Consider the following 24,129-nt stretch of genomic DNA (forward strand, 5'->3'; position numbering starts at 1 on the left):
AGCGAGTTAACAATAGTAACCAGTGATAAGGAATATGCCTGCTAATGCAGGAGACACAGGTTCAATCCCTGATTTGCAAAGATATCACATGCCACAGAGCACCTAAGCCCGTGCTCTAGAGCCCGAGAACTGCAATAACTGAAGCTCACACGCCCTAGAGCCCGCTCTTCACAACAGGAGAAGCCCCTGCAATAAGAAGCCCACCCACAAGCCACAGCTAGAGAGCAGCCTCTGCCCGCTGCCAACTAGAGAAAAGCCCTGGCAGCAAGGAAGACCCAGTACAGCCGAAAATAAATCAATAAAAAACTTTAAAAAAAGTAACCAAATTCACAGCACTGGATTATGACTTAATAAGAAAACCTATGCAAAGTGGTTTAAGTGTAGCTGAGAGCACATGAAGTGCTCCATAAATATTAGTTTTTATTAATGCTATTTTGGTGCATTACTTACAGGGAGATACAAATGAAAAAATTACTTATAAAGCAAAATAAAAAGTGTTTATATGTTACAAGAGCAGAAAGTAGGTTTGGGTTTAGGAGCCCGGTCTTTCTTATTTAAGGGAGTGAAGTGAAAATGCAAGTTGCACAGTTGTGTCTGATTCTTTGTGAATTCTGGAGTGGGTAGCCTATCCCTTTTCCAGTGGATCTTCCTGACCCAGGAATAGAACCAGGGTCTCCTGCATTACAGGTGGATTCTTTAAGAGGGAGTTCATTTATATTTTAACTACAGTGCTGCAAATTTCTTTTTAAGAAGATTTAAAAGATGATAGTTTTGTGTTTTTAAATTAATGACCTAAGACATTTCCCAAAATTTACAGTTCTCTTACTTGACTCTCAATTTTTAATATGTAGCGTTCTTTTTGGGAAATAGTCAATGAACTTATTTATTATTTATTTTAAAGTTAACACACTTTTGGAAATATGAGTAAAAAGCAAGTGCTTTTCAGTTCAGCACAGACGTTTATTTTCCACGGTTTATCAAAGCAGAGTTGGAACAGCCACTAATGACACTGTGCCAGCAACTTTCATGAGTTTCATAAGTATAAATAAATAAATTTGTTGTCAGAAATCCCAAACAACTAAATGCTGTGGTAATGGAACAAAGCTGAAGACTCTTCAGAATAAACTGCAAACAACTACTTGACATGTGAAGGGCCATTGAAGGGAAACTTTCCAATATAATGATGCTGTTTTTCTGCCTTCCATTTAAGCCAGGAAAGAATAACTCAAGGAATGTCAGAGAAGGTATAGTCTGGAAGAGGGGATCATGTAAGGACATCTGGTACCTAGTTGTGCTTATCCAAGTGGACTGAAGTTCAAATTAACATTTTTTGTTATATAAAAAAAATGTGGACAGTCTTCTGATATACCCTTTCGTATTATATTGATGTGTTCTACTTTTCTTAATTTAAATTAGATAGATTTAGATGAATAAATCTTTGAAAAGAGTAAATAACTGAAACAACCTTCTTTTTGGATGTGAATGGTTTACTACACCAAAGAATCACTTTGGCCATTTTATGACAGACTTAAGAAAAGATATCGTAGCCAAACTGGCCCAGGAGAAATAAGACATGACTTTAGTAAACGTAAGAGGCTTTACTGAATCTGGGGTACTAAGTCAGTGATGGAGAAAGATAAGGGATTCTTTTAGACAAACACACACACACGCAGAGAAATATATATTTATATTCATTCTTCTCTGCTTGGACACTAGCCTACATCTAAATGTGAAAAAATAATCCCACAAGAGAATTCTCCTAATGATATGAAACAAAACAAACCTTAATGATAGATATTGACTGACAGGTTTCAAACATTAAATTAGGAGATGAACGCTCCCTCATCATTTTTTTCATGTTAGTTTAAACTATGTATGTTCAAACTCAAAGATTCAGTAGAACAAGCCTTTTGGAGAAGATTTTAGTTAAGAAGATATCTCAAAGCAGAAGACAGTTCTTTCTTTTAAATAGAGAGTGAAGGTCCCTGACCTCTGTGTATTGTCACCCTGCCTATTTAACTTATATGCAGAGTACATCATGAAAAATGCTGGGCTGGATAAAGCACAAGCTGGATACGCAGAGTACATCATGAGAAACGCTGGGCTGGATAAAGCAGAAGCTGGAATCAAGATTGTCAGAAGAAAGATCAATAACCTCAGATATGCAGATGCTGTTACTGCTGCTAAGTCGCTTCAGTTGTGTCTGACTCTGTGCGACCCCATAGACGGCTGCCCACCAGGCTCCCCCGTCCTGGGGATTCTCCAGGCAAGAATAATTGAGTGGGTTGTCATTTCCTTCTCCAGTGCATGAAAATGAAAAGTGAAAGTGAAGTTGCTCAGTCGTGTCCGACTCTTCAAGACCCCGTGGACTGTAGCCTACCAGGCTCCTCTGTCCATGGGATTTCCCAGACAAGAATACTGGAGTGGGTTGCCATTGTCTTCTCCGATATGCAGATGACATCACCCTTATGGCAGAAAGCAAAGAAGAACTAAAGAGCCTCTTGATGAAAGTGAAAGAAGAGAATGAAAAAGTTGGCTTAAAATTCAACATTCAGAAAACTAAGATCATGGCCCATCACTTCATGGCAAATAGATGGGGAAACAGTGGAAACAGTGACAGACTTTATTTTGGGGGGCTTCAAAATCAAATCACTGCAGACGGTGACTGCAGTCATGAAATTAAAAGATGCTTGCTCTTTGGAAGAAAAGTTATGACCAACCTAGATAGCATATTAAACAGCAGAGACATTACTTTGCCAACAAAAGTCCATCTAGTCAAAACTATGGTTTTTCCAGTGGTCATGTATGGATGTGAGAGTTGGACTATAAAAGCTGAGCACAGAAGAATTGATGCTTTTGAATTGTGGGGTTGGAGAAGACTCTTGAGAGTCCCCTTGGACTGCAAGGAGATCCAACCAGTCCATCATACAGGAAACCAGTCCTGAATATTCACTGGAAGGACTGATGCTGAAGCTGAAGCTCCAATACTTTGGCCACCTGATGTGAAGAACTGACTCATTTGAAAAGACCCTGATGCTGGGACAGATTGAAGGTGGGAGAGGAAAGGGACGACAGGGGATGAGATGGTTGGATGGCATCACCAACTCAATGGACATGAGTTTGAGTGACTGAACTCCGGAGTTGGTGATGGACAGGGTGGCCTGGCATGCTGCGGTCCATGGGTTCGCAAAGAGGTGGACACAGCTGAGCGACTGAACTGAACTGAAAGAGGGACAGTGACACAAAAATCTAAAAATGCTGAACTGCACAGTGTTTATGCTCTTAGCCTTTGAATTACAACCAAAGTGAAATAAGATTATTAAGGAAGTGAAAAAAGTCAGATAAAGCAAAAATTCCCATGATGAAGATCACTGGCCTCTTTCCAAATACAATCTCAACTCTGGCCCCATATTTTCTTTTCATTTGGACATTCAACCCAAGTAAAAGACCTTTACTTACTATACACCCTGTTCCCAATGAATCAATGTAGCTTACAATATATCAAGAACTGTTTCAGGCTCTGTAATAAATGAAATTTATCAGCATGAAATAAGACAGAGTTTTTGTCCTCAATGACCTTACTCAAGTGTTGAAGTGAGATGGTCAGCAAACAAGAAACACACAAAATCAATAAGACAATTTCTCAAAGTTATTAAGCTGACTTTGCAATTTCTTGTTAGTGCTACCACCATTTTCCTAATCACAGGAAAATGTGATGGAGTCACCTTTCTTATTTCTGAATAGATCTAGTAACTTACAGATTAAAAAAAGATTTCTTTGGAGAATTTCACTGCCATATGAACAGAAATGTAAAATGTGCTATGACAAAAATAGGAAGGGCATCCTTTAAAACTATATCTTTTAGTTCTATTATATTTTAACATTCTTTGTAATCCATACAAAAATTAAAATATCTTACCTTCAACATTTGGTTAAAAGTAATTGCTATCACTGTGTTTTTATTTAAAATAAACACTAACTTTAAATTCATGGCAACACTTTTTACATTGATACTATATTAACTGACTATAATTTAAAACCTGTAACTGAGGGTAACAACAGTTTGCAGTCTTTCCAGATACGTTACACCACCAATTACACTAAATAAATTTATGTAAGGAAATACCACTTGTTCTTTTACATAAAGAAACAGTATAACCCAAAGAAAATTGATAATAGTCACTTTTAAGACCTATCCAAATAAATATGACTTAGACACAAAGTCAAGGCTTCATAAAACCTTTAGTTTTCAAATTCTAGTCACCACTTCTTCTAATTCTGCTATTCCCCACCAGTCCCAAACATTAAATCATATAATTTTTTCTGGGCATTGGTTAAATAGATTTGGCTGCCTGGCAGGAAATAAGGAAAGAGACGACTGGATGCAGGGCTCTGGGTGGTGCCTCCATTACATCAATAGCCCCCTTTCCTAAAGAACATAGACAAGTGTGAATAAAGAGTTGCACTGTCTCTAGCCAAACTCTGTCTTGGCTCTACACGTTGTTTTGATGGAATGTGATGTAGAAAATGCTCATTCCGTTTTCAACTAAGAAGTAATACACTGTTGGATGATTAATGGAACTGTCACAGCCACTCTCATCAGCTGGTGGCCGTACCTTCTCACCGACAATCAAACTCTCTTTTTGTTCCTAAGTCCACCACCCTTGGATCTAGCTTGTATATGACTCCAGAAGTAAAAAAGCAAACGGGGAGGGGTGGTGATAAAAGGTTGAGCAACAGAATCAACCCCCAAAGAGGGGAAAAGAAAAATACAGAACATAGCAAGGAAACAGCGGTCCAACCCAGACTTCCTGCAGAACCCTAACTCTCTAGTCCAATGCCTTGTGTATTCATACTCTACTTCTTACCTAGGAAATAGTTCCTCTTCCTATCTGTCCTCCATCATTATACTCTAGATTCTACTTTTCCCACTTTTTTGTTGACAGACAGGGACTTAATTTTTATAACCAAGTAACAGAAACAGAGACATTACTTTGCCAACAAAGGTCCGTCTAGTCAAGGCTATGGTTTTTCCAGTGGTCATGTATGGATGTGAGAGTTGGACTATAATGAAAGCTGAGCACCGAAGAATTGATGCTTTTGAACTGTGGTGTTGAAGAAGACTCTTGAGAGTCCCTTGGACTGCAAGGAGATCCAACCAGTCCATCCTAAAGGAGGTCAGTCCTGAATATTCACTGGAAGGAGTGATGCTGAAGCTGAAACTCCAATACTTCAGCCATCTGATGCGAAGAGCTGACTCATTTGAAAAGACTCTGATGCTGGGAAAGATTGAGGGCAGGAGAAGGGGACAACAGAGGATGAGATGGTTGAATGGCATCACCAACTCAATGGACATGAGTTTGGGTAAACTCCAGGAGTTGGTGATGGACAGGGAGGCCTGGCGTGCTGAGGTTCATGGGGTCGTAAAGAGTTGGACACGACTGAGTGACTGAACTGAACTGAACTGAACAAAAACAATCCCAGTACTGCCTTTTGGAAAGGGGAAAAAAACAAAAGACTTAATTATATATACCAGGTATTGAAGGTAAAAGGTCTAAATGAACTTGTGATAATATTTTCACCAGAAATAATTATTAATATGTTTGGCACTACTGAATAAAAAAAAATGCTGTCAGTTAATATCCTAGTAGGCATAAGGAATAAGTTCAGATTATTGAATTTTCCATATATATTTTTCCACCTCAGAAAAGTTAGACTGGCAAAAACTCCAAAATAATTTTTTAAAACGCTGAATAGATTAAAACACTTATGTAACAAAATGAGAAAAGATATACTCTATTAAAGCTTTTTCAGAAAAAGCTTTGAGTTCAGTTAACAATAAATTGATTTAAGTAATAACAGAAAAGACAAACATTATACTTTAATACTACCAGAAGCATTATAATTTCCTAAACCTCTATATTAATTAAAACTACACACACTTAGAAGCTTCCTGAATTTCATAATTTTGATAAAGTTTTCAAAGATACATGTAAGTGAATTTATTCTATTTGAGTAATGCTGATAAAATTTACATTTCATATTATAGTCCCAAACTCATATTCCCGAAAAGTATTAGTTTTTTTTTTTATAGTTTTTTTTAAGATCTTTACTTGACTAAGCTATTTTCTAAGAGATTACCTGCTGTGATAATTTCCAAACCCTCCTTGAGTCAATCATGCTTGTCTTTTATTAGATGGTCAGTTACGCACAATATCCAATACAAAACTTGAAGTCTTTATTTTCACTCAGTTGTGTCTGACCCTTTGCGACCCCATGGACTGTAGCCTACCATGCTCCTCTGTCCATGGGATTTTCCAGGCAATAGTACTGGAGTGGATTGCCATTTCCTTCTCCAATAACATATGACAGAGTATCTCTAATGCATTGCTTTAATATATTCCACTTGAACTTATCTTTACCTAATGTTAATGTTTGATATAATTTCATAAGTGAAATAGAAAACTAATAAGGAAAAAATAAAAATTGTTTGATTGCTACCATTCTCACTACAATATAGAAACTGAGACAAACCAAATGGAAAACGATACTGGTTCTTTTTTCCAAATGAAACCCATTAAATATACAAACCAACACAAAACTACTCTGTTATTCCTTCACTTTTATATTAAAATAAATCATTGTAATTGTGAGTAAATTCTCCAAAACTCAAAAAGAAGTCATACTTTTCTCAGATTCAGAGTCAGACATGTCCCTTGAAAGGGAGATACTCACCTTCACATTTCTGAGTAGTTTCACTCTGCTTATGACCAGCAGGACATTTGCATTCAAAAGAGCCCACTGTATTGATACAGTTTCCTCCCTGGCATATCCCAGGAATAGCCTGGCATTCATCAACATCTGTAAGAAGAAAGTATTTTCGATATAGGTATCACTAATTTTCAGAATATTTATCTACACATGCGTATTTTTTTAACGTATAGCAGAAATCCACTCGTTCTCAAAGGAATAGTGTGAGGGTAGTCAGGATCCCTTTGTATGCATGTATTTCAATTTAGGTAAATGGTATATGTTAAAAGTTCTCATTTTGTCTCTTGGTTTTGACTTTTAGAATTTTGTTTCTAAAATCCATCCATATTGTTTTGTAGACAACCAATCCCTTGCTTTGATTTGCTGCAGAAGACTTCCTTTTATTTTTAATTGGAACATAATTGCTTTACAATGCTGTTTTAGTATCTGCTTGAGCCTCCCTCCCTACTCGCCTCCCCCACTTCACCCCCTCCCCCTAGGTTGCTTCTGAGCACCAAGCTGAGCTCCCTGTGTTACACAGCAGTTCCCCACTAGCTGTTTCACACATGGTCATGTATATACGTCAAGGCTGCTTTCTCAATCTATCCACTCTCCTGGAGATGAATATTCAGCATCCTCTAACTTTTCATCACCTCAGGAGAACAAACATATAATCTGAAAAGACTCATAAGTAATTTAAGTCTTAGTTTAAAATCTTTGCCCAAAGAAAATTTCAGGTCTAGATGGCTTTGCTGTTAAATTCTTTCAAACATTTAAGAAAGAAACATACACAAAATCACACAGAAAAGAGAAGAGAGGACACCGTCCAACCCATTTCACTGAGTTGGCATCACCCTGAAGCCAAAGCCAGACGAAGAACTGATATAAGGAGGAACTGATATAAGGAGGAAAACAAGAAGAAAAACATCTTTTGGGGAAGAGCATACAAAAATTATTAGCCAGTCAACTTTAGCATTATATAAAATATAGAAACCTTGAGCAATATATAAAAAGTTAATATATCATGACTAAGTAAAATGTTTATTCCAGGAATTTAAGGTTTCCACATTCAAACATAAATCAGTTCATCAAACAGATTACGGAAGAGACAACACATCTCTTGGATGTGAAAAAAGCAACGGCAAAGTTCAACACTCATTCATGATCACTAATAGATTTTTTTTAAATCTCAGTAAGCCAGAAATACAAGGGAATGTCCTCCACCTGATAAAGACTCTGTATAAAAAAACTACAGCTAACACATTATAGGAGATTGGGAAATTTTTCTTTATTTAGAGTTTCTGAGTTTTTCACTTTATATCTAAATTCACCTTAATTTCTCTTTGTGTAAAAGGTAATTCAGTATACTGTTATGATGAACATGGTATATAAAAGGGCATACAATATATAAGCTTATGCAGATTTACATTAGCTATCCAAATCGACAGCCCAACAGATTTATTAATATTATATCTATATAACAATTGATATACTCATTGTAAGAAACATTAAAGATGCAGAAAAACAGAATTAAAAGAGATAACCATTGATACATCAGTAGTCTGTTCTTTTAGAATTATTCATAGACAAATTCAGAGTGGTGGTCTGTTAATTTAATCAAAATAAGATCACACTATATGTGTTGTTTTGCCTTATATCTTTCCATTAAAATATTTTATTGATACATTTCTATGTCAGTGTATATTGATTTATCCTGTTATTTTTTGGTAAACCCACAAGTTTGGTATACCTTACTGTGTAAACTGGGGCTTCCCCAGTGGCTTAGCAGTAAAGAATCCATCTGCAATGCAGGAGACTCTGGAGACAAGGGTTTGATCCGTGGGTTGGGAAGATCCCTTAGAAAACGAAATGACAACCCATTCCAGTATTCGTGCCTGCAAAATCCCACGGACAGAGGAACCTGGCAGGCTACAGTCCACAGGGTTACAAAAGAGTCGGACACAGCTGGGCACAGCACACAAAATATTGTTATCCTGAGATGAAAATAGGTATCACTGCCTTATTAAAGGATATCTGATCCAAACAAAAAGCAACTAAAATGAATTATAAGGCAAGAAGTTTATATACTGAAGAGTTTAATTTACAACATTTCAAACTGCATTATTTTAAAAATGTACTACATTTCTACTCTCATTAAAATGTGGTAAAAAAAAAACATCCATAGAAACCGCTTTTTTCCTGGTAGATAAATCAGAGAAAGAATATTTTGGTATAAAATGAAAAATGAGGCCAAACCTATAAATCCCTTAGTACTGTTCATAAAAACTTTGACTACATATTTAGTAGATTCAGTAATTTTTCAAAGGAAAAAGCATTCTGACTTTACAAGGTTTATTTTGTAATTGCCTGAAAAGTACTTTTCCTAGAAAAAATAAATAAAACTTTTATTTTTTGAAATATCCTACACAGCTAAACAGAATTAATTTCTTTTAGGGAGATCATTAATCACTAAAATAAAAAAGAAAGTTTTAAAGAAATCTTATTGAAATAATCAACAGGAACCTAGAAGCACACACAAGTGTTCCCTATAAAAACAAAAGAAGCAAGCCTCAGACCTTCAAGTTATGCAAGAGTTTCTGCATCTTCCAAGCTAGCATAAGGAACCACTAATGTCTGATGGGTTTTCCACTGTACAAATTATACAGATGTGTTTCTGTTCTTCCCTTCAATTCAGGCAGAGGCTTATTATTTCTTTAAATGTTGGAAAACTTCAAATCACATATAAGAATTTTACTGAATAAAATTAAATCTTTTGAAACTTAAATCTTATACAATCACTTTAGTCTATGTTTACTAAGGTTATAAATAATGTGACAAAGCAATAGTAATTCTAGTTTATGAACTCGGTTATTCTCCAACTTCTCCAAATAAACTTGCCTTAAGAGATAATAAACTGATTTTATTATATAAATTTGTGTTAGATGGTATATTCTTTTTAGCTGACATTAAAATGTGAAAAGTATGTGCCAGCACTACAGGCATATAAAAATGGTTCATTTAATTTATATCTGTGGGAACTAAGGACCAACTCCTATTACTGTACTAATAATGTGTGATTTTTTTAACTTGGTCTGTCCCCAAATAAGATTCACTTTTAAAATGTAAGTTATTTCTATACCCTGTAGATATTCATACACAGTACTTATATTTCTACAAAAACAAATGCCAGTCTTTAAGTACAGCAATTGAAAAACAATCCTGTCTCTATCTGGGGCCTAAGACATATAGGCTGTCTTGGCAACTGTTCAGTGTGGTTTGATTTGGCCAGAATATCTATTCATGCATTCACAAAATTCCAATGCTGAATAAATGATCATCCCAATAAGTAAATATTGGTAACTTACTACCTGTAGGACTTCAGACTTGAAATAAGTACCCCAATGTTCATCGCAGCACTGTTTATGATAGCCAGGACATGGAAGCAAACTAGATGTCCATCAGTAGACAAATGGATAAGAAAGCTGTGGTACATATACACAATGGAGTATTACTCAGCCATTAAAAAGAATACATTTGAATCAGTTCTAATGAGGTGGATGAAATTGGAGCCGATTATACAGAGTGAAGTAAGCCAGAAAGAAAAACACCAATATAGTATACTAACACATATATATGGAATTTAGAAAGATGGTAATGATAACCCTGTATGTGAGACAGCAAAAGAGACACAGATGTAAAGAACAGACTTTTGGACTCTGTGGAGAGGGAGAGGGTGGGATGATTTGGGAGAATGGCATTGAAACATGTATACTATCATGTAAGAAACGAATCGCCAGTCTAGGTTCGATACAGGATACAGGATGCTTGGGGCTGGTGCACTGGGATGACCCAGAGAGATAATATGGGGAGGGTGGTGGGAGGGGGGTCAGGGTTGGGAACTCATGTACACCAGTAGTGGATTCATGTCAATGTATGGCAAAACCAATACAGTATTGTGAAGTAAAATAAATAAATAAATAAATTTTAAAATGAAAAAAATAAAAATAAAAAATTACATATTCTTTTTCATATTATATGTATTATATATCTGTATAACTGAATTACTTTGCTGTGTACCAGAAACTATACAACATTATAAATCAACTATACTTTAATGAAAATTAAAAAAAAATTTTTTAATAAAAATTATTGGCATTGAAAAAAAAAAAACAGAGCATGGTTCTGTCTCAATCTTCTTTCTCTCAACACGTCATCATTGTTTATCCCAATGTCAAAATCAGAAACCTAAGAGAGAAACTGGGCATCCTCTCACCTGTCTCACTTCTTCCCATCAGTACCAAGTGCTTGCTTCCCAAATATATCTCAAATCTTGGCTCTCTGCCTCTACTCTGGTCTCAAGCTTCATCATATATCACCTGTACTGTCAGAGGCAACTTCTGAGATTTTTTTTTTCTCCCACTCTGGTCCCCCCTAGAGTTGATTCTTTGAAGAGCCCCTAAAATACTTCTATTTACAAAAACATGTATCAAAGCCAGAAGTCTGTAGACCCTGCCACACTGTTTTCTGGTCTATGAGTTGCTCGAGAGAAGTTTGAGACCCGTTAGGGTATTCCCTTTAAAAAAGATACTTGCTTATTCTGTCTTATTATGCCCACAAGATTCTCCTTTATCTTCTCTTTCTTAGTGAACTGCTATACCTGCCTTCCAAACTGCAAACTGAAACTTTTTATTTTACAAAATTTTTCTTTTGTTTTCAGTTCATTGCTTCAGCTTTCTTTACCACCTTTCTGCTTCTTTACAATCATTATTTATTGTCCTCTGACATTTCACTTTGTGATTTCCTCAAGCTTATCAACCTTTGTCATGATTTTTTTCAGTTTTATGTTAAGTCTGTATGTGTATATGTAATATTTGCCTTTCATTAGGTAAAGTTTTTATTCCTTCAGTTTCTTTCTTGAGTATGATCAGTATGCACTATGCATCTCTGATTGTCTTTACTGAACTCTTGCAGTGCTTCTTCGAGCATCTGTTAAGAGTAGAAACACATTATTTTTCATTTCCATGAGATAAAAGAGTACATGAAATTTGTGTTCATTTAGATAATTCTTCCATGAAGCATGTTCTTCTATCTTTTCCAAATGTTCTTTCTCTATTTTTTTCAGTTTTTACATGTAAGCCTTTACTCTTTAGTACTCATCTTTAAATGGAGTCATTTTCTGCTGAAAAAAGAGTAGAGAGTGCTAAGAAGAATCAGGTTGATTTGAAAACTTCTACAAGGAATATTGCCTGCAGCAGCTTCTTATCAAACCCTCTGGACTTTCTTTAAAATTTTAAGTTTACACTATCTGAAAATCTCAAAGACCCAAAGTCAAGTATTAATCTTAAATAAAATCTCCTAATTAGAGTGAACGTGTAAGTCAGTAAAGATTTAAAAATAACTTAATTGTAAAATAATAATAATAATAATAATACAACATATGCAAGTGACAGTTCATGACATATTTATTTGAAGTTTACAAATATTCTTGAAAAACAGTTTAATGCCACTTTTTTATGCCTTTAATTCACTCCTTTTATGCTGCTGCTGCTGCTGCTAAGTCACTTCAGTCATGTCCAACCCTGTGTGACCCCATAGACGGAAGCCCACCAGAGTCCCCCATGCTAGCTAGCTTAAATTTCAAGGCCTATGTGAGGCAACTTTGGTTCCTTTGTGTTTAATAAAATGAAGAATATACAAGCCTAAACGTAGATTAGACTCAGGCTTATGGACTAGAACTGAAATGCTCTCAACACGGAAGGAGTCAAGAATTATTATGACTGACCTCATAACACCCTAGGAAGGGGTTTCTTCTGACACTGCTTATTTAAGTCCAGAAAGTCATGACAGCAATAGTGAAAAGTAAAAAAAAAAAAAAAAATTACTAGTTTCCTCACAGCTTAATGTTTTTTTAAGTATCATTTTAATTTCACATTGGATCTCATTTTTCACAGTTATTTTTTTGATTATAAGATCTCTTTCATTCCCTCCTAGGCTACAGATAAAGTAATTCACTAATTCCATCAGTTACAGGATAGTATTATATTTAGAACTTCAGCAATGTCCTCTCTTGGCTAATATAAACCATATTTTAAAACCAACATTAAGCTATTTACTGTTATCTACACAGCTAAATGTTTTCAACTCTACAAAAATTTTCAACTTCCCCTTTAAAAAGATCACTATTACAAAAAAGTATGACATGTATCATGTTTTATTGTCTTATTGTTTCCCATTCTATTACCTTCCAAATTAATTTGGCAGAGTACTCGGGAAACAGTCTAGGAATTTAAAGGGGAAAATGAAATCACAGTAAGATGTAGTCTTAAAATAGCCTGAACTGAAGATTAGTGTTTAATTGAGAGCCTTCTGACGATGCCATGATTTTGAAATAAAGCAGAACTTGTTTTTCCAGACATTTTAACCATGTGGCAAATTTCATTTTGCTCCTGTAGCTGTATTAATCCATTATATTTTTAGGCAAATGGAGCCCAAAACTTATCTTTGCTGCATAAACAAAATCAAACAAATAAGCTTTCAGACATTACTCAATCCTGAAGGACATTCAGGAAGTTTGAGATCAGATGACACGTTTTCCATAATTGTGTTCAGAAAAACTAGGCCTCTTTGACAAAATATCAATGTAAAAAAGTCTAACTACAAATACAAAAGATGAGGAGAGTCAGTAATTTGTGATTTTTTTTTTTTTTGGTAGAAATTAAGGGCTTTTTTCAACCAGGACTATTTCTATGAAACAGTGGTTTTCGAGAATATTTTAATATCAATTCCATTTATTAATTCAAAAGATATTTACTGAGTATCTACTGAGTGTTAGACACTATTCTAAATGCCTCAGAAACATTAATGAATATAACAGATTTTTGCCGAAATGGAGCTTACATTCAAGTTGGGAGAGAGTAAAGGCAAGAAGGGGCTTAACCTGATAGCTCAGAAGGTAAAGAATCTGCCTGCAATGTAGAAGACACAGGTTTGATCCCTGGGTCAGGAACATGCCCTGAAGAAGGGAGTAACAACCACTTTATATTCTTGCCTGCAGAATTCCCTGGACAGAGGAGCCTGGTGGGCTACAGGCCATGGGGTCGCAAAGAGTCGGACACAGCTGAGCAACTAACACCTTCACGTTCATTTTCAAAAGCAATAAAGACAATAAACAGGCAAGTGCATTAGAAGGTGAAAAGTGCCAGAGAATAAACAAGTTTTTACTCTAGCAAATCCAGTCAGTGTTAATCTAGTAGATCTATACAGTATTTTATCTTTAATAGTAATCTGTTAAATTATATAAATTATACAGTCATCTATATCTAATCTAGGAATTCTATGTAGTACAGTAAATAAATACTATATATTTTATATTAATAGCATAGTATATATTCTGTAGAAAAAAATGTTGCTTTATCAGGAACCCTATATAGTCATACCATTAGTTATATCAATGATTGAGAATTTTATTATCCACAGTAAACAACAGATTAAAAATTATATTTAACTTGATTTTCATATTTGTTGTGGTTGGTACTAATCCAAGAGACAAAACATTCACAAAACCATTCTAAGGCCACAGCTGACAAAGCTTTTACATGCACTTAAATATAAAGCTGATAATTTGCTGGGTTATATGGTCACTCTTGGGGCTTCCTAGGTGGCAGAGTGGTAAAGAATCCGCCTGTCAATACAGGAGACCCAAGAGATGCAGGTTTAATTCCTGGGTCCAGAAGACTCCCTGGAGGAGGAAATGGCAACCACTTGCGAAATCTCATGGACAGAGAAGCTTGGCGGGCTACATACAGTCCATGGGGTCACAAAAAAGTCAGAGAAGACTTAAAGACTAAACAACGACAACAGGGTCATCCCTTGGGTGTCCCTATAGTTCTGATTTGAAAAGAGTTCAGATGCAGGCCATTTCTAAAACTACGTTTTATAAGACTACAAAACTAAGAACAATCTGGGGAGGCCACTGTCAGAAATATACTTACCAAATTATGCAGAGCACTCAGATTTTATAATTCGATGGACTGAGGTTACGTCCAGGCTCCTGAATCTACCAATTCTCATTTGGGGTTTGGATGGACACTGGCCTGGCTTTCCGCAATATACCATTTACATAGGCTGGATAAACATCTCTGCCTCTGACATTGGTTCAATTCTGTTCAGTTCAGTCACTCAGTCATGTCCGACTCTTTGCGACCCCATGAACCACAGCACATCAGGTTTCCCTGTCCATCACCAACTCCTGGAGTCCACCCAAACTCATGTCCATTGAGTCAGTGATGCCATTCAACCATATAATCCTCTGACATCCCCTTCTCCTCCTGCCCTCAATCTTTCCCAGCATCAGGGTCTTTTCAAATGAGTCAGCTCTTTGCATCAGGTGGCCAAAGTACCAGAGTTTCAGCTTCAACATCAGTCCTTCCAATGAACACCAAGGACTGATCTCCTTTCAAGAGTCTTCTCCAACACCACAGTTCAAAAGCATCAATTCTTCAGTGCTCAGCTTTCTTTATAGTCCAACTCTCACATCCATACATGACCACTGGAAAAACCATAGCCTTGACTAGACGGACCTTTTTTGGCAAAGTAATGTTTCTGCTTTTTAATATGCTGTCTAGCTTGGTCATAACTTTCCTTCCAAGGAGTAAGTGTCTTTTAATTTCATGGCTGCTATCACCATCTGCAGTGATTTTGGAGCCCCCCAAATAAAATCTGACACTGTTTCCACTGTTCCCCATCTATTTGCCATGAAGTGATGGGACCAGATGCCATGATCTTCGTTTTCTGAATGTTGAGCTTTAAGCCAACTTTTTCACTCTCTTCTTTCACTTTCATCAAGAGGCTCTTTAGTTCTTCTTCACTTTCTGCCATAAGGGTGGTGTCATCTGCATATCTGAGGTTATTGATATTTCTCCTGGCAATCTTGATCCCAGCTTGTTCTTCCTCCAGCCCAGCATTTCTCATGATGTACTCTGCATATAAGTTAAATAAGCAGGGTGACAATATACAGCCTTGACGCACTCCTTTTCCTATCTGGAACCAGTCTGTTGTTCCATGTCCAGTTCTAACTGTTGCTTCCTGACCTGCATATAGGTTTCTCAAGAGGCAGGTCAGGTGGTCTGGTATTGCCATCTCTTTCAGAATTTTCCACAGTTTATTGTAATCCACACAGTCAAAGGCTTTGGCATAGTCAATAAAGCAGAAATAGATGTTTTTCTGGAACTCTCTTGTTTTTTCGATGATCCAGCGGATGTTGGCAATTTGATCTCTGGTTCTTCTGCCTTTTCGAAAACCAGCTTGAACATCTGGAAATTCGGAGTTCACGTATTGCTGGAGAATTTTGAGCATTACTTTACTAGCGTATGAGATGAGTGCAATTGTGCAGTAGTATGAGCACTCTTTGGCATCGCCTTTCTTTGGGATTGGAATGAAAATGGACCTTTTCCAGTCCTGTGGCCACTGCTGAGTTTTCCAAATTTGCTGGCATATTGAGTGCAGCACTTTCACAGCATCATCTTTCTGGATGTGAAATAGCTCAACTGGAATTCCATCACCTCCATTAGCTTTGTTCATAGTGATGCTTCCTACGGCCTACTTGACTTCACATTCCAGGATGTCTGGCTCTAGGTGAGTGATCACAACATCGTGGTTATCTGGCTCTTGAAGATCTTTTTTGTATAGTTCTTCTGTGTATTCTTGCCACCTGTTCTTAGTATCTTCTGCTTCTGTTAGGTCCATACCATTTCTGTCCTTTATTGAGCCCATCTTTGAATGAAATGTTCCCTTGGTATCTCTAATTTTCTTAAAGAGATCTGTAGTCTTTTCCATTCTATTGTTTTCCTCTATTTCTTTGCATTGATCACTGAGGAAGGTTTTCTTATCTTTCCTTGCTATTCTTTGGAACTCTGCATTCAAATGAGTCTATCTTTCCCTTTCTCCTTTGCTTTTTGCGTCCCTTCTTTTCACAGCTATTTGTAAGGCCTCCTCAGACAGCCTTTTTGCTTTTTTGCATTTCTTTTTCTTGGGGATGGTCTTGATTCCTGTCTCCTGTACAATGTCACGATCCTCCGTCCATAGTTCATCAGGCACTCTGTTTATCAGATCTAGGCCCTTAAATCTGTTTCTCATTTCCACTGTATAGTCATAAGGGATTTGATTTAAGTCATACCTGAATGGTCTAGTGGTTTTCTCCACTTTCTTCAATTTCAATCTGAATTTGGCAATAAGGAGTTCATGATCTGAGCCACAGTCAGCTCCCAGTCTTGTTTTTGCTGACTGTATAGAGCTTCTCCATCTTTGGCTGTTGACACTGGTTACTAACATCAATTTGAAAGATTTCACATCTAACTTTGTATATGATTTCATTGTAACAAAGTCTAACTAACTCCCATGTCTTATAATGAATAATATCATTTCTCTGAATAATACAAAAGTACTTTCCACTTTCCTTTCACCCTACTACCACTTAAAAGCTCATTACAGCACCTTGTTCCAAGCTTTAAAAATGCACTTAATCCATATATCAGAGAAGTTGTTAAGAAGACTAAGAATCATGGTGGCTGAAAATTAATTATTCAGTATGTATATGACAATTTCCACCATTTGGGTTAAAGCTGATAGTTGTAGCATCCTCAGAGCCCAGATCTAGCCCTGATACATATACGTCAGGATGTGGTTGGGAAGATTGCCTGGAGACAAGCTTGTAACCGACTGATTAATAAGCTCAGAAGTAACTGCAGTCACGGTTGGGGTTACTGCTTTGTGTCTGAAGACACTGTTGATAATCTAGATGGCTCACTTTTTCCCTGTCACCTGAGTTCAGGTTCTCATATCTTTAATGAGATGGGAAAGATAGAAAAAATGTGTCCCCCAGGTATTTACACATGCATAGTTTGAGGGGCTGTAGTAGGGAACGTGTAATGCCATCTGGATGAAGACATGGAATGGCTTATCTTCCGACTGTCTTAAATATTTTTTAAATGTCCCCCAATTTTTCATATCTCTCTTCTCCCTCTCTGTCAGTTAACAATAATTTGCTAAGTGGCCAGAAGATAAGCCATCTGTAGTCAGGCGCCCCCTCGTCAGAGATGATAAGGCCCCTCTCAGAAACAGCTTTGGGTTACAGGCTCCCATCCACCGAGGCAGATCGCCCCAGCGCAGTGAAAGGACCCCAGACAACTGGGTGGGTGATTCGGTGCACACGGGCTGAAGGCTCACTCACCTTGGCAAGCTCCAGTGCGTATGTTGGGGATGAAGCCCCGTCGGCAGGGCTGAGGCTGGGCTGGACACATCTCACAGGGGTGGCCCCAGGCCCGTCCAATGGTGGCACAGCACAGGGTCTTCGTACACACAATGCCTGTAAGCTGCCCCTGGCACATCTGGTTGTTGACCTGAGTGAAACATGGACCTGTCCTATAATCTGGAATGTGAAAGAAGGCAGAGAGACAGGTTTTATATCCACACACCAATCTCAAAACCAGCACCTACAAATACATAAAACAAGAGACTTTCTTCCGATCAAAATGCTGAATGACAAAAGGCCAGAGAATTCCATCGTGAAAACTCAGAATTTGTCGATAATGAGAAGTGCCTTACAAGACTTCAATGTATTCTGTCCTAGACATTGTAAATAGGTGGCGCAAGGGCTGTGTCTGGGACACAGATGTGTTTTCTTGGCCCATCTAATGTTTTAAAATGAGTAGCCAACATTGTAAATTGGGAAATATCACATGAAATTTATATTTCTGGCTTTTCTTAAAAAGTTGGATGTCCTGGCCATGCTAGGCTTGTCACGTTGCATGGCAGTGGTGAAAAATCCCTTCTATGACACCACAGCCCAGCCACCCAGCCCGCTCCACTCACTGGGTTTCCCCACCTGTGGCCTGATGGCACCTGCTTTAATGACTCCTTTGTACCTGTCAATATTCTGAAGTCCTGAAAAAGGTTCAGAAAATCAAAGCAGAACCAAAGAAGACACACTCTTCCATACTGCATATATATATATATATATATATATATATACACACACACATATGTATATTTATTTAGGCGGTCTAGATTGATCATAAGCATTTAGTACTAACACTTTGGTTTCTGTTTCCTTATCAATCTGATTAGTTCTCTGTGTAGCTCACCTAGAAAGATGGTACTAATGAGGCCCATGATCATGGATTCTTTCCAAGTTAATATTATATGATCTCTGATTTCTAGAAGATGCTTGTACCATTGTCCAGCTCTCTTACATGATAATAAAAACTTTAGTAAATGTATGTCACATATGATCTATAGGCAAGCTCTTCTATGAATATTCAGTTCAGTCGCTCAGTCATGTCCGACTCTTTGCGACCCCATGAATCGCAGCACGCCAGGCCTCCCTGTCCATCACCAACTCCCGCCGTTCACTCAGACTCACATCCATTGAGTTGGTGATGCCATCCAGCCATCTCAATCTCTGTCGTCCCCTTCTCCTCCTGCCCCCAATCCCTCCCAGCATCAGAGTCTTTTCCAATGAGTCAACTCTTCGCATGAGGTGGCCAAAGTACTGGAATTTCAGCTTTCGCATCATTCCTTCCAAAGAAATCCCAGGGCTGATCTCCTTCAGAATGGACTGGTTGGATCTCCTTGCAGTCCAAGGGACTCTCAAGAGTCTTCTCCAACACCACAGTGCAAAAGCATCAATTCTTCGGTGCTCAGCTTTCTTCACAGTCCAACTCTCACATCCATACATGACCACTGAAAAAACCATAGCCTTGAATACGGACCTTTGTTGGCAAAGTAATGTCTCTGCTTTTCAAAATGCTCTCTAGGTTGGTCATAACTTTTCTTCCAAGGAGTAAGCATCTTTTAATTTCATGGCTGCAGTCACCATCTGCAGTGATTTTGGAGCCCAAAACATAAAGTCTGACACTGTTTCCACTGTTTTCCCATCTATTTCCCATTAAGTGATGGGACCAGATGCCATGATCTTCTTTTTCTGAATGTTGAGCTTTAAGCCAACTTTTTCACTCTCCTCTTTCACTTTCATCAAGAGGCTTTGTAGTTCCTCTTCACTTTCTGCCACAAGGGTGGTGTAATCTGCATATCTGAGGTTATTGATATTTCTCCCAGAAATCTTGATTCCAGCTTGTGCTTCTTCCAGCCCAGCATTTCTCATGATGTACTCTGCATATAAGTTAAATAAGCAGGGTGACAATATACAGCCTTGACATACTCCTTTCCCTATTTGGAACCAGTCTGTTGTTTCATGTCCAGTTCTAACTATTGCTTCCTGACCTGCATATAGATTTCTCAAGAGGCAGGTCAGGTGGTGTGGTATTCCCATCTCTTTCAGAATTTTCCACAGTTTATTGTGATCCACACAGTCAAAGGCTTTGTTTGGCACAGTCAATAAAGCAGAAGTAGATGTTTTCCTGGAACTCTCTTGCTTTTTCCATGATCCAGCGGATGTTGGCAATTCTGGTTCTTCTGCCTTTTCTAAAACCAGCTTGAACATCTGGAAGCTCATGGTTCACATATTGCTGAAGCCTGGCTTGGAGAATTTTGAGCATTACTTTACTAGCGTGTGAGATGAGTGTAATTGTGCAGTAGTTTGAGCATTCTTTGGCATTGCCTTTCTTTGGGATTGGAATGAAAACCGACCTTTTCCAGTCCTGTGGCCACTGCTGAGTTTTCCAAATTTGCTGGCATATTGAGTGCAGCACTTTCACAGCATCATCTTTCAGGATTTGAAATAGCTCAACTGGAATTCCATCACCTCCACTAGCTTTGTTTGTAGTGATGCTTTCTAAGGCCCACTTGACTTCACATTCCAGGATGTCTGGCTCTAGATGAGTGATCACACCATCGTGATTATCTGGGTTGTGAAGATCTTTCTTGTACAGTTCTTCTGTGTATTCTTGCCACCTCTTCTTAATATCTCCTGCTTCTGTCCATACCATTTCTGTCCTTTATCGAGCCCATCTTTGAATGAAAAGTTCCCTTGGTATCTCTAATTTTCTTGAAGCGATCTGTAGTCTTTCCCATTCTATTGTTTTCCTCTATTTCTTTGCATTGATCACTGAGGAAAGCTTTCTTATCTCTTCTTGCTATTCTTTGGAACTCTGCATTCAGATGCTTATATCTTTCCTTTTCTCCTTGGCTTTTCGCTTCTCTGTGAATATTAAGGATAGTCTATTATAACCCTTGTGTCTCAAGTGGTTCATGGGCCAGCAACACATGCGTCACTGGAGAACTGGTTAGAGATAAACTCAGCTGTTTTCCCAGACTCACTGAACTAGAATATGCATTTCCCAAGATATTTAGGAGATCCACTGTTGCTATTGTTTTAATCGCTCAGCTGTGTCTGACTCTTTGCCACCCCATGGACTGATAGCCCACCAGGCGCCTCTGTGCGTGGGGATTCTCCAGGCAAGAATACCGCAGCGAGTTGCCACTTCCTCTTTCAGAGAATCTTCATGGCCCAGGGATCGAACCCATGTCTCCCACATTGGTAGGTAAATTCTTTACCACTGAGTCACCTAGGAGATTCACAGGTACCTTAAAGTTTAAGAAGGACTGATCTAGACTATAAGCAACTTGAAAGCTGGGCACTTCTATCTTTCCATGCTGTAATGACCTTATAAGATGATCAGTACATATATACACAGGAAAGGAAAGGAAAGTCGCTCAGTTGTGTCCGACTCTTTGCATACATATACATAAATATGTATTATTTTAAGCAGAGCTGAACCATTCAGTTCAGTTCAGTTGCTCAGTTGTGTTCGACTCTTTGTGACCCCATGAATCGCAGCACACCAGGCCTCCCTGTCCATCACCAACTCCTAGAATTCACTCAAACTCAGGTCCATCGAGTTGGTGATGCCATCCAGCCATCTCATCCTCTGGCGTCCCCTTCTCCTCCTGCCCCCAATCCCTCCCAGCATCAGGGTCTTTTCCAATGAGTGAACTCTTCGTATCAAGTGGTCAAAGTATTGGAGTTTCAGCTTTAGCATCAGTCCCACCAATGAACACCCAGGACTGATCTCCTTTAGGATGGACTGGTTGGACCTCCTTGCAGTTGAAGGGACTCTCAAGAGTCTTCTCCAACACCATAGTTCATTAATAAGCTTTTAATTTGTTGCTTGTACTTTGAAAGACACAAGAAATCACAGAAACATCAGTCTTCTAAAGACTGACCAGTTAAATGACTAACATTTACAGAATTACAACAAAATACACCAAAAAGTTTTCCTCTCCTTTAAACAAAGATTGTACTCATATAGTTTATTAACTCTTGGGAAAGTAAGGTGATATTCAGGATTTCCTGATAAGCTTTTATGCAAATAACCTAATTTTATGTGAAGGGGAAAGCCAGAACAAGTTTCAGATTTTTGTAAAAACAAAACAAAGTTACATTCAATGGGAAAATAGTCAATAATGTTGGTAACATTTTTATGAAAAACTGCTCCTGGGCGGGGGTGGGGGGGGGGGGGGGGGGGGGGGGGGGGTGGGAATCAAACTTGGGTCTAATTTAACATTCAAAATGCTAAACTAGAACAACTTAGATGTCATCTGAATCCTGTAACATGACAAAAATACAACTTAAAGTCGCAAAAAAATCTGTTTTTTAAAGAAGAATAAGGCTTTGTCAGAGGAAAAAAACACTTTAAAAGTTCAATATAAAGGAAACAAAATCCAAAATAGGTAACCTTTGTAGCAAGTTGGTTTAACATTCTGTTACTCTGCAGCTGAACTTCAACAAAAATAGCTCGTTTTAATCCCTTACATAAGAACAACAGATGTGCTGGCTACAGATCATGTTTTTGAAGAAGACAATCTTTGTATTATACTTGTAGATATGTCAACCTTGTACACGCTCCCTCCCCACATCACACATTGCCAGGTTGTAAATTTTTTAAACCTACTCTATTGTCCTTCAGACAACACATTATTTTTCCCTTTTAAGTAAATATCAGACTTACGAAAAACTATATCCAGTCCTGAACAAGCAGGGTAAAGTCCATTCTTCACCAAAAATCTAACACGCTTACTTTTTGGTAGATTCACTCATATATACCTATGTTCACATTCTGTACACTTTTAGGATTCCCACAAAGAAGCCTGAATAGAGTCATAATTTCATTCTTAAGTAAACCAACTTGTCAAAAATTCTTTTCTTCTAACTACAACACCTTCTTAAAATTATGTCCTCTTAGCTCTTTTTGGAGAAGAGGACTGTCTAGACAAGAACATCCTCTGCAAAGAACCTTTCCAGGTGAAGGTCCTAATTATTCAACCCCAGACCCCCCTTTCCAGGAACAGAGTTAAACATTCCTTATTTCTTTTGCCTGTATTTCCCTTCTGTAAGACTACACTGAATCTACTTTCTTACCTGGTTACATTTTGCTTTCAAACTTACAATGTAACCTACTTATTCCAGAAATACTAACAAGTAAAATGTGAACAAATATTAGATATTGAAAAAAGATTTAAATTTCCTGATCAGATTAAAAACATTCTGTCCCAGACTTTACTAGCATTTTAACTATGGTCAAAGAATATTGAGAGGCCTTAATTAAATGTTATGACTGGCTATACATTTCATCACAGTTTCACTGTGGGTAAAATGTTATTGTATACTATACTAACCATTCAAAGTGAAGGTCATAGGTGCAGTGCATTAACAAAGGATAAAATGGAGCAAGCTGTGTAACAACTGGTATGCTGGACTCAGTGAGCTGTAAATAGTTATCTTCCTCATTACCATGTGACAAAGAGAATTTTATTAAAAATTATCCTGTGAAACATAAATATTGCTATTTTGAGTTTCTAATATAATTCCACTTTTATTAATATTAAGCAATTGACACAATTAGCAAACTCATCAAATATTAAATTCCTTTAACTTACACAGCATATATTCACCCGCCTTACCTTTAAGATTCAATAATTTTCCATAAATTTTATTGAATTGTGCAACCATCACCACAACCCAATTTTAGAACACTTGCATTATCCCAAGAAGATTCCTTGTGCTCATCCTCAGCCCTGTCAACTACTGATTTTCTGTCACTATAAAGTTGCCTTTTCTGGAAAATTTCATAGAAATGAAGTCAAATAGTATGTGATTTTTTTTTTTTTTCTGCCCAACTTCCTTTAGTTAGCATAATGTTCTTGAGGACTATCCATGCTTGCTATGTGGCATGAGTCAGCACTTTTTACTGCTGAATAATATTCCACTATATGGACATTATATCAGTGGCTCAGTCGTGTGCAACTCTTTGCGACCCCATGGACTGTAACCTGTCAGGCGCCTCTGTCCATGGAATTCAAGGGGCAATAATACTGGAGTACGTAGCCATTTTCTTCTCCAGTTGTATGGATGTATCACATCTG

At 37.6% G+C, this 24,129-nt stretch overlaps 1 protein-coding gene across 1 annotated transcript in view; it reads right to left on the bottom strand.

Moving 5' to 3' along the window:
- The window catches only part of FBN2 (fibrillin 2), a 226,740-nt gene that overhangs the window by 149,108 nt on the left and 53,503 nt on the right, over window positions 1–24,129 (bottom strand). The window contains exons 6-7 of the mRNA XM_040241764.1: window positions 17,978–18,175; window positions 6,736–6,861 (exon numbers count right to left, since the gene is read on the bottom strand). Of these exons, the coding sequence (XP_040097698.1) occupies window positions 6,736–6,861; window positions 17,978–18,175 (324 nt within the window). The remainder of the gene's footprint in view (window positions 1–6,735; window positions 6,862–17,977; window positions 18,176–24,129) is intronic.

Source organism: Oryx dammah, unplaced genomic scaffold, assembly GCF_014754425.2.
Source record: "Oryx dammah isolate SB20612 unplaced genomic scaffold, SCBI_Odam_1.1 HiC_scaffold_5, whole genome shotgun sequence".
In the NCBI taxonomy this organism is placed as follows: Eukaryota; Metazoa; Chordata; class Mammalia; order Artiodactyla; family Bovidae; genus Oryx; species Oryx dammah.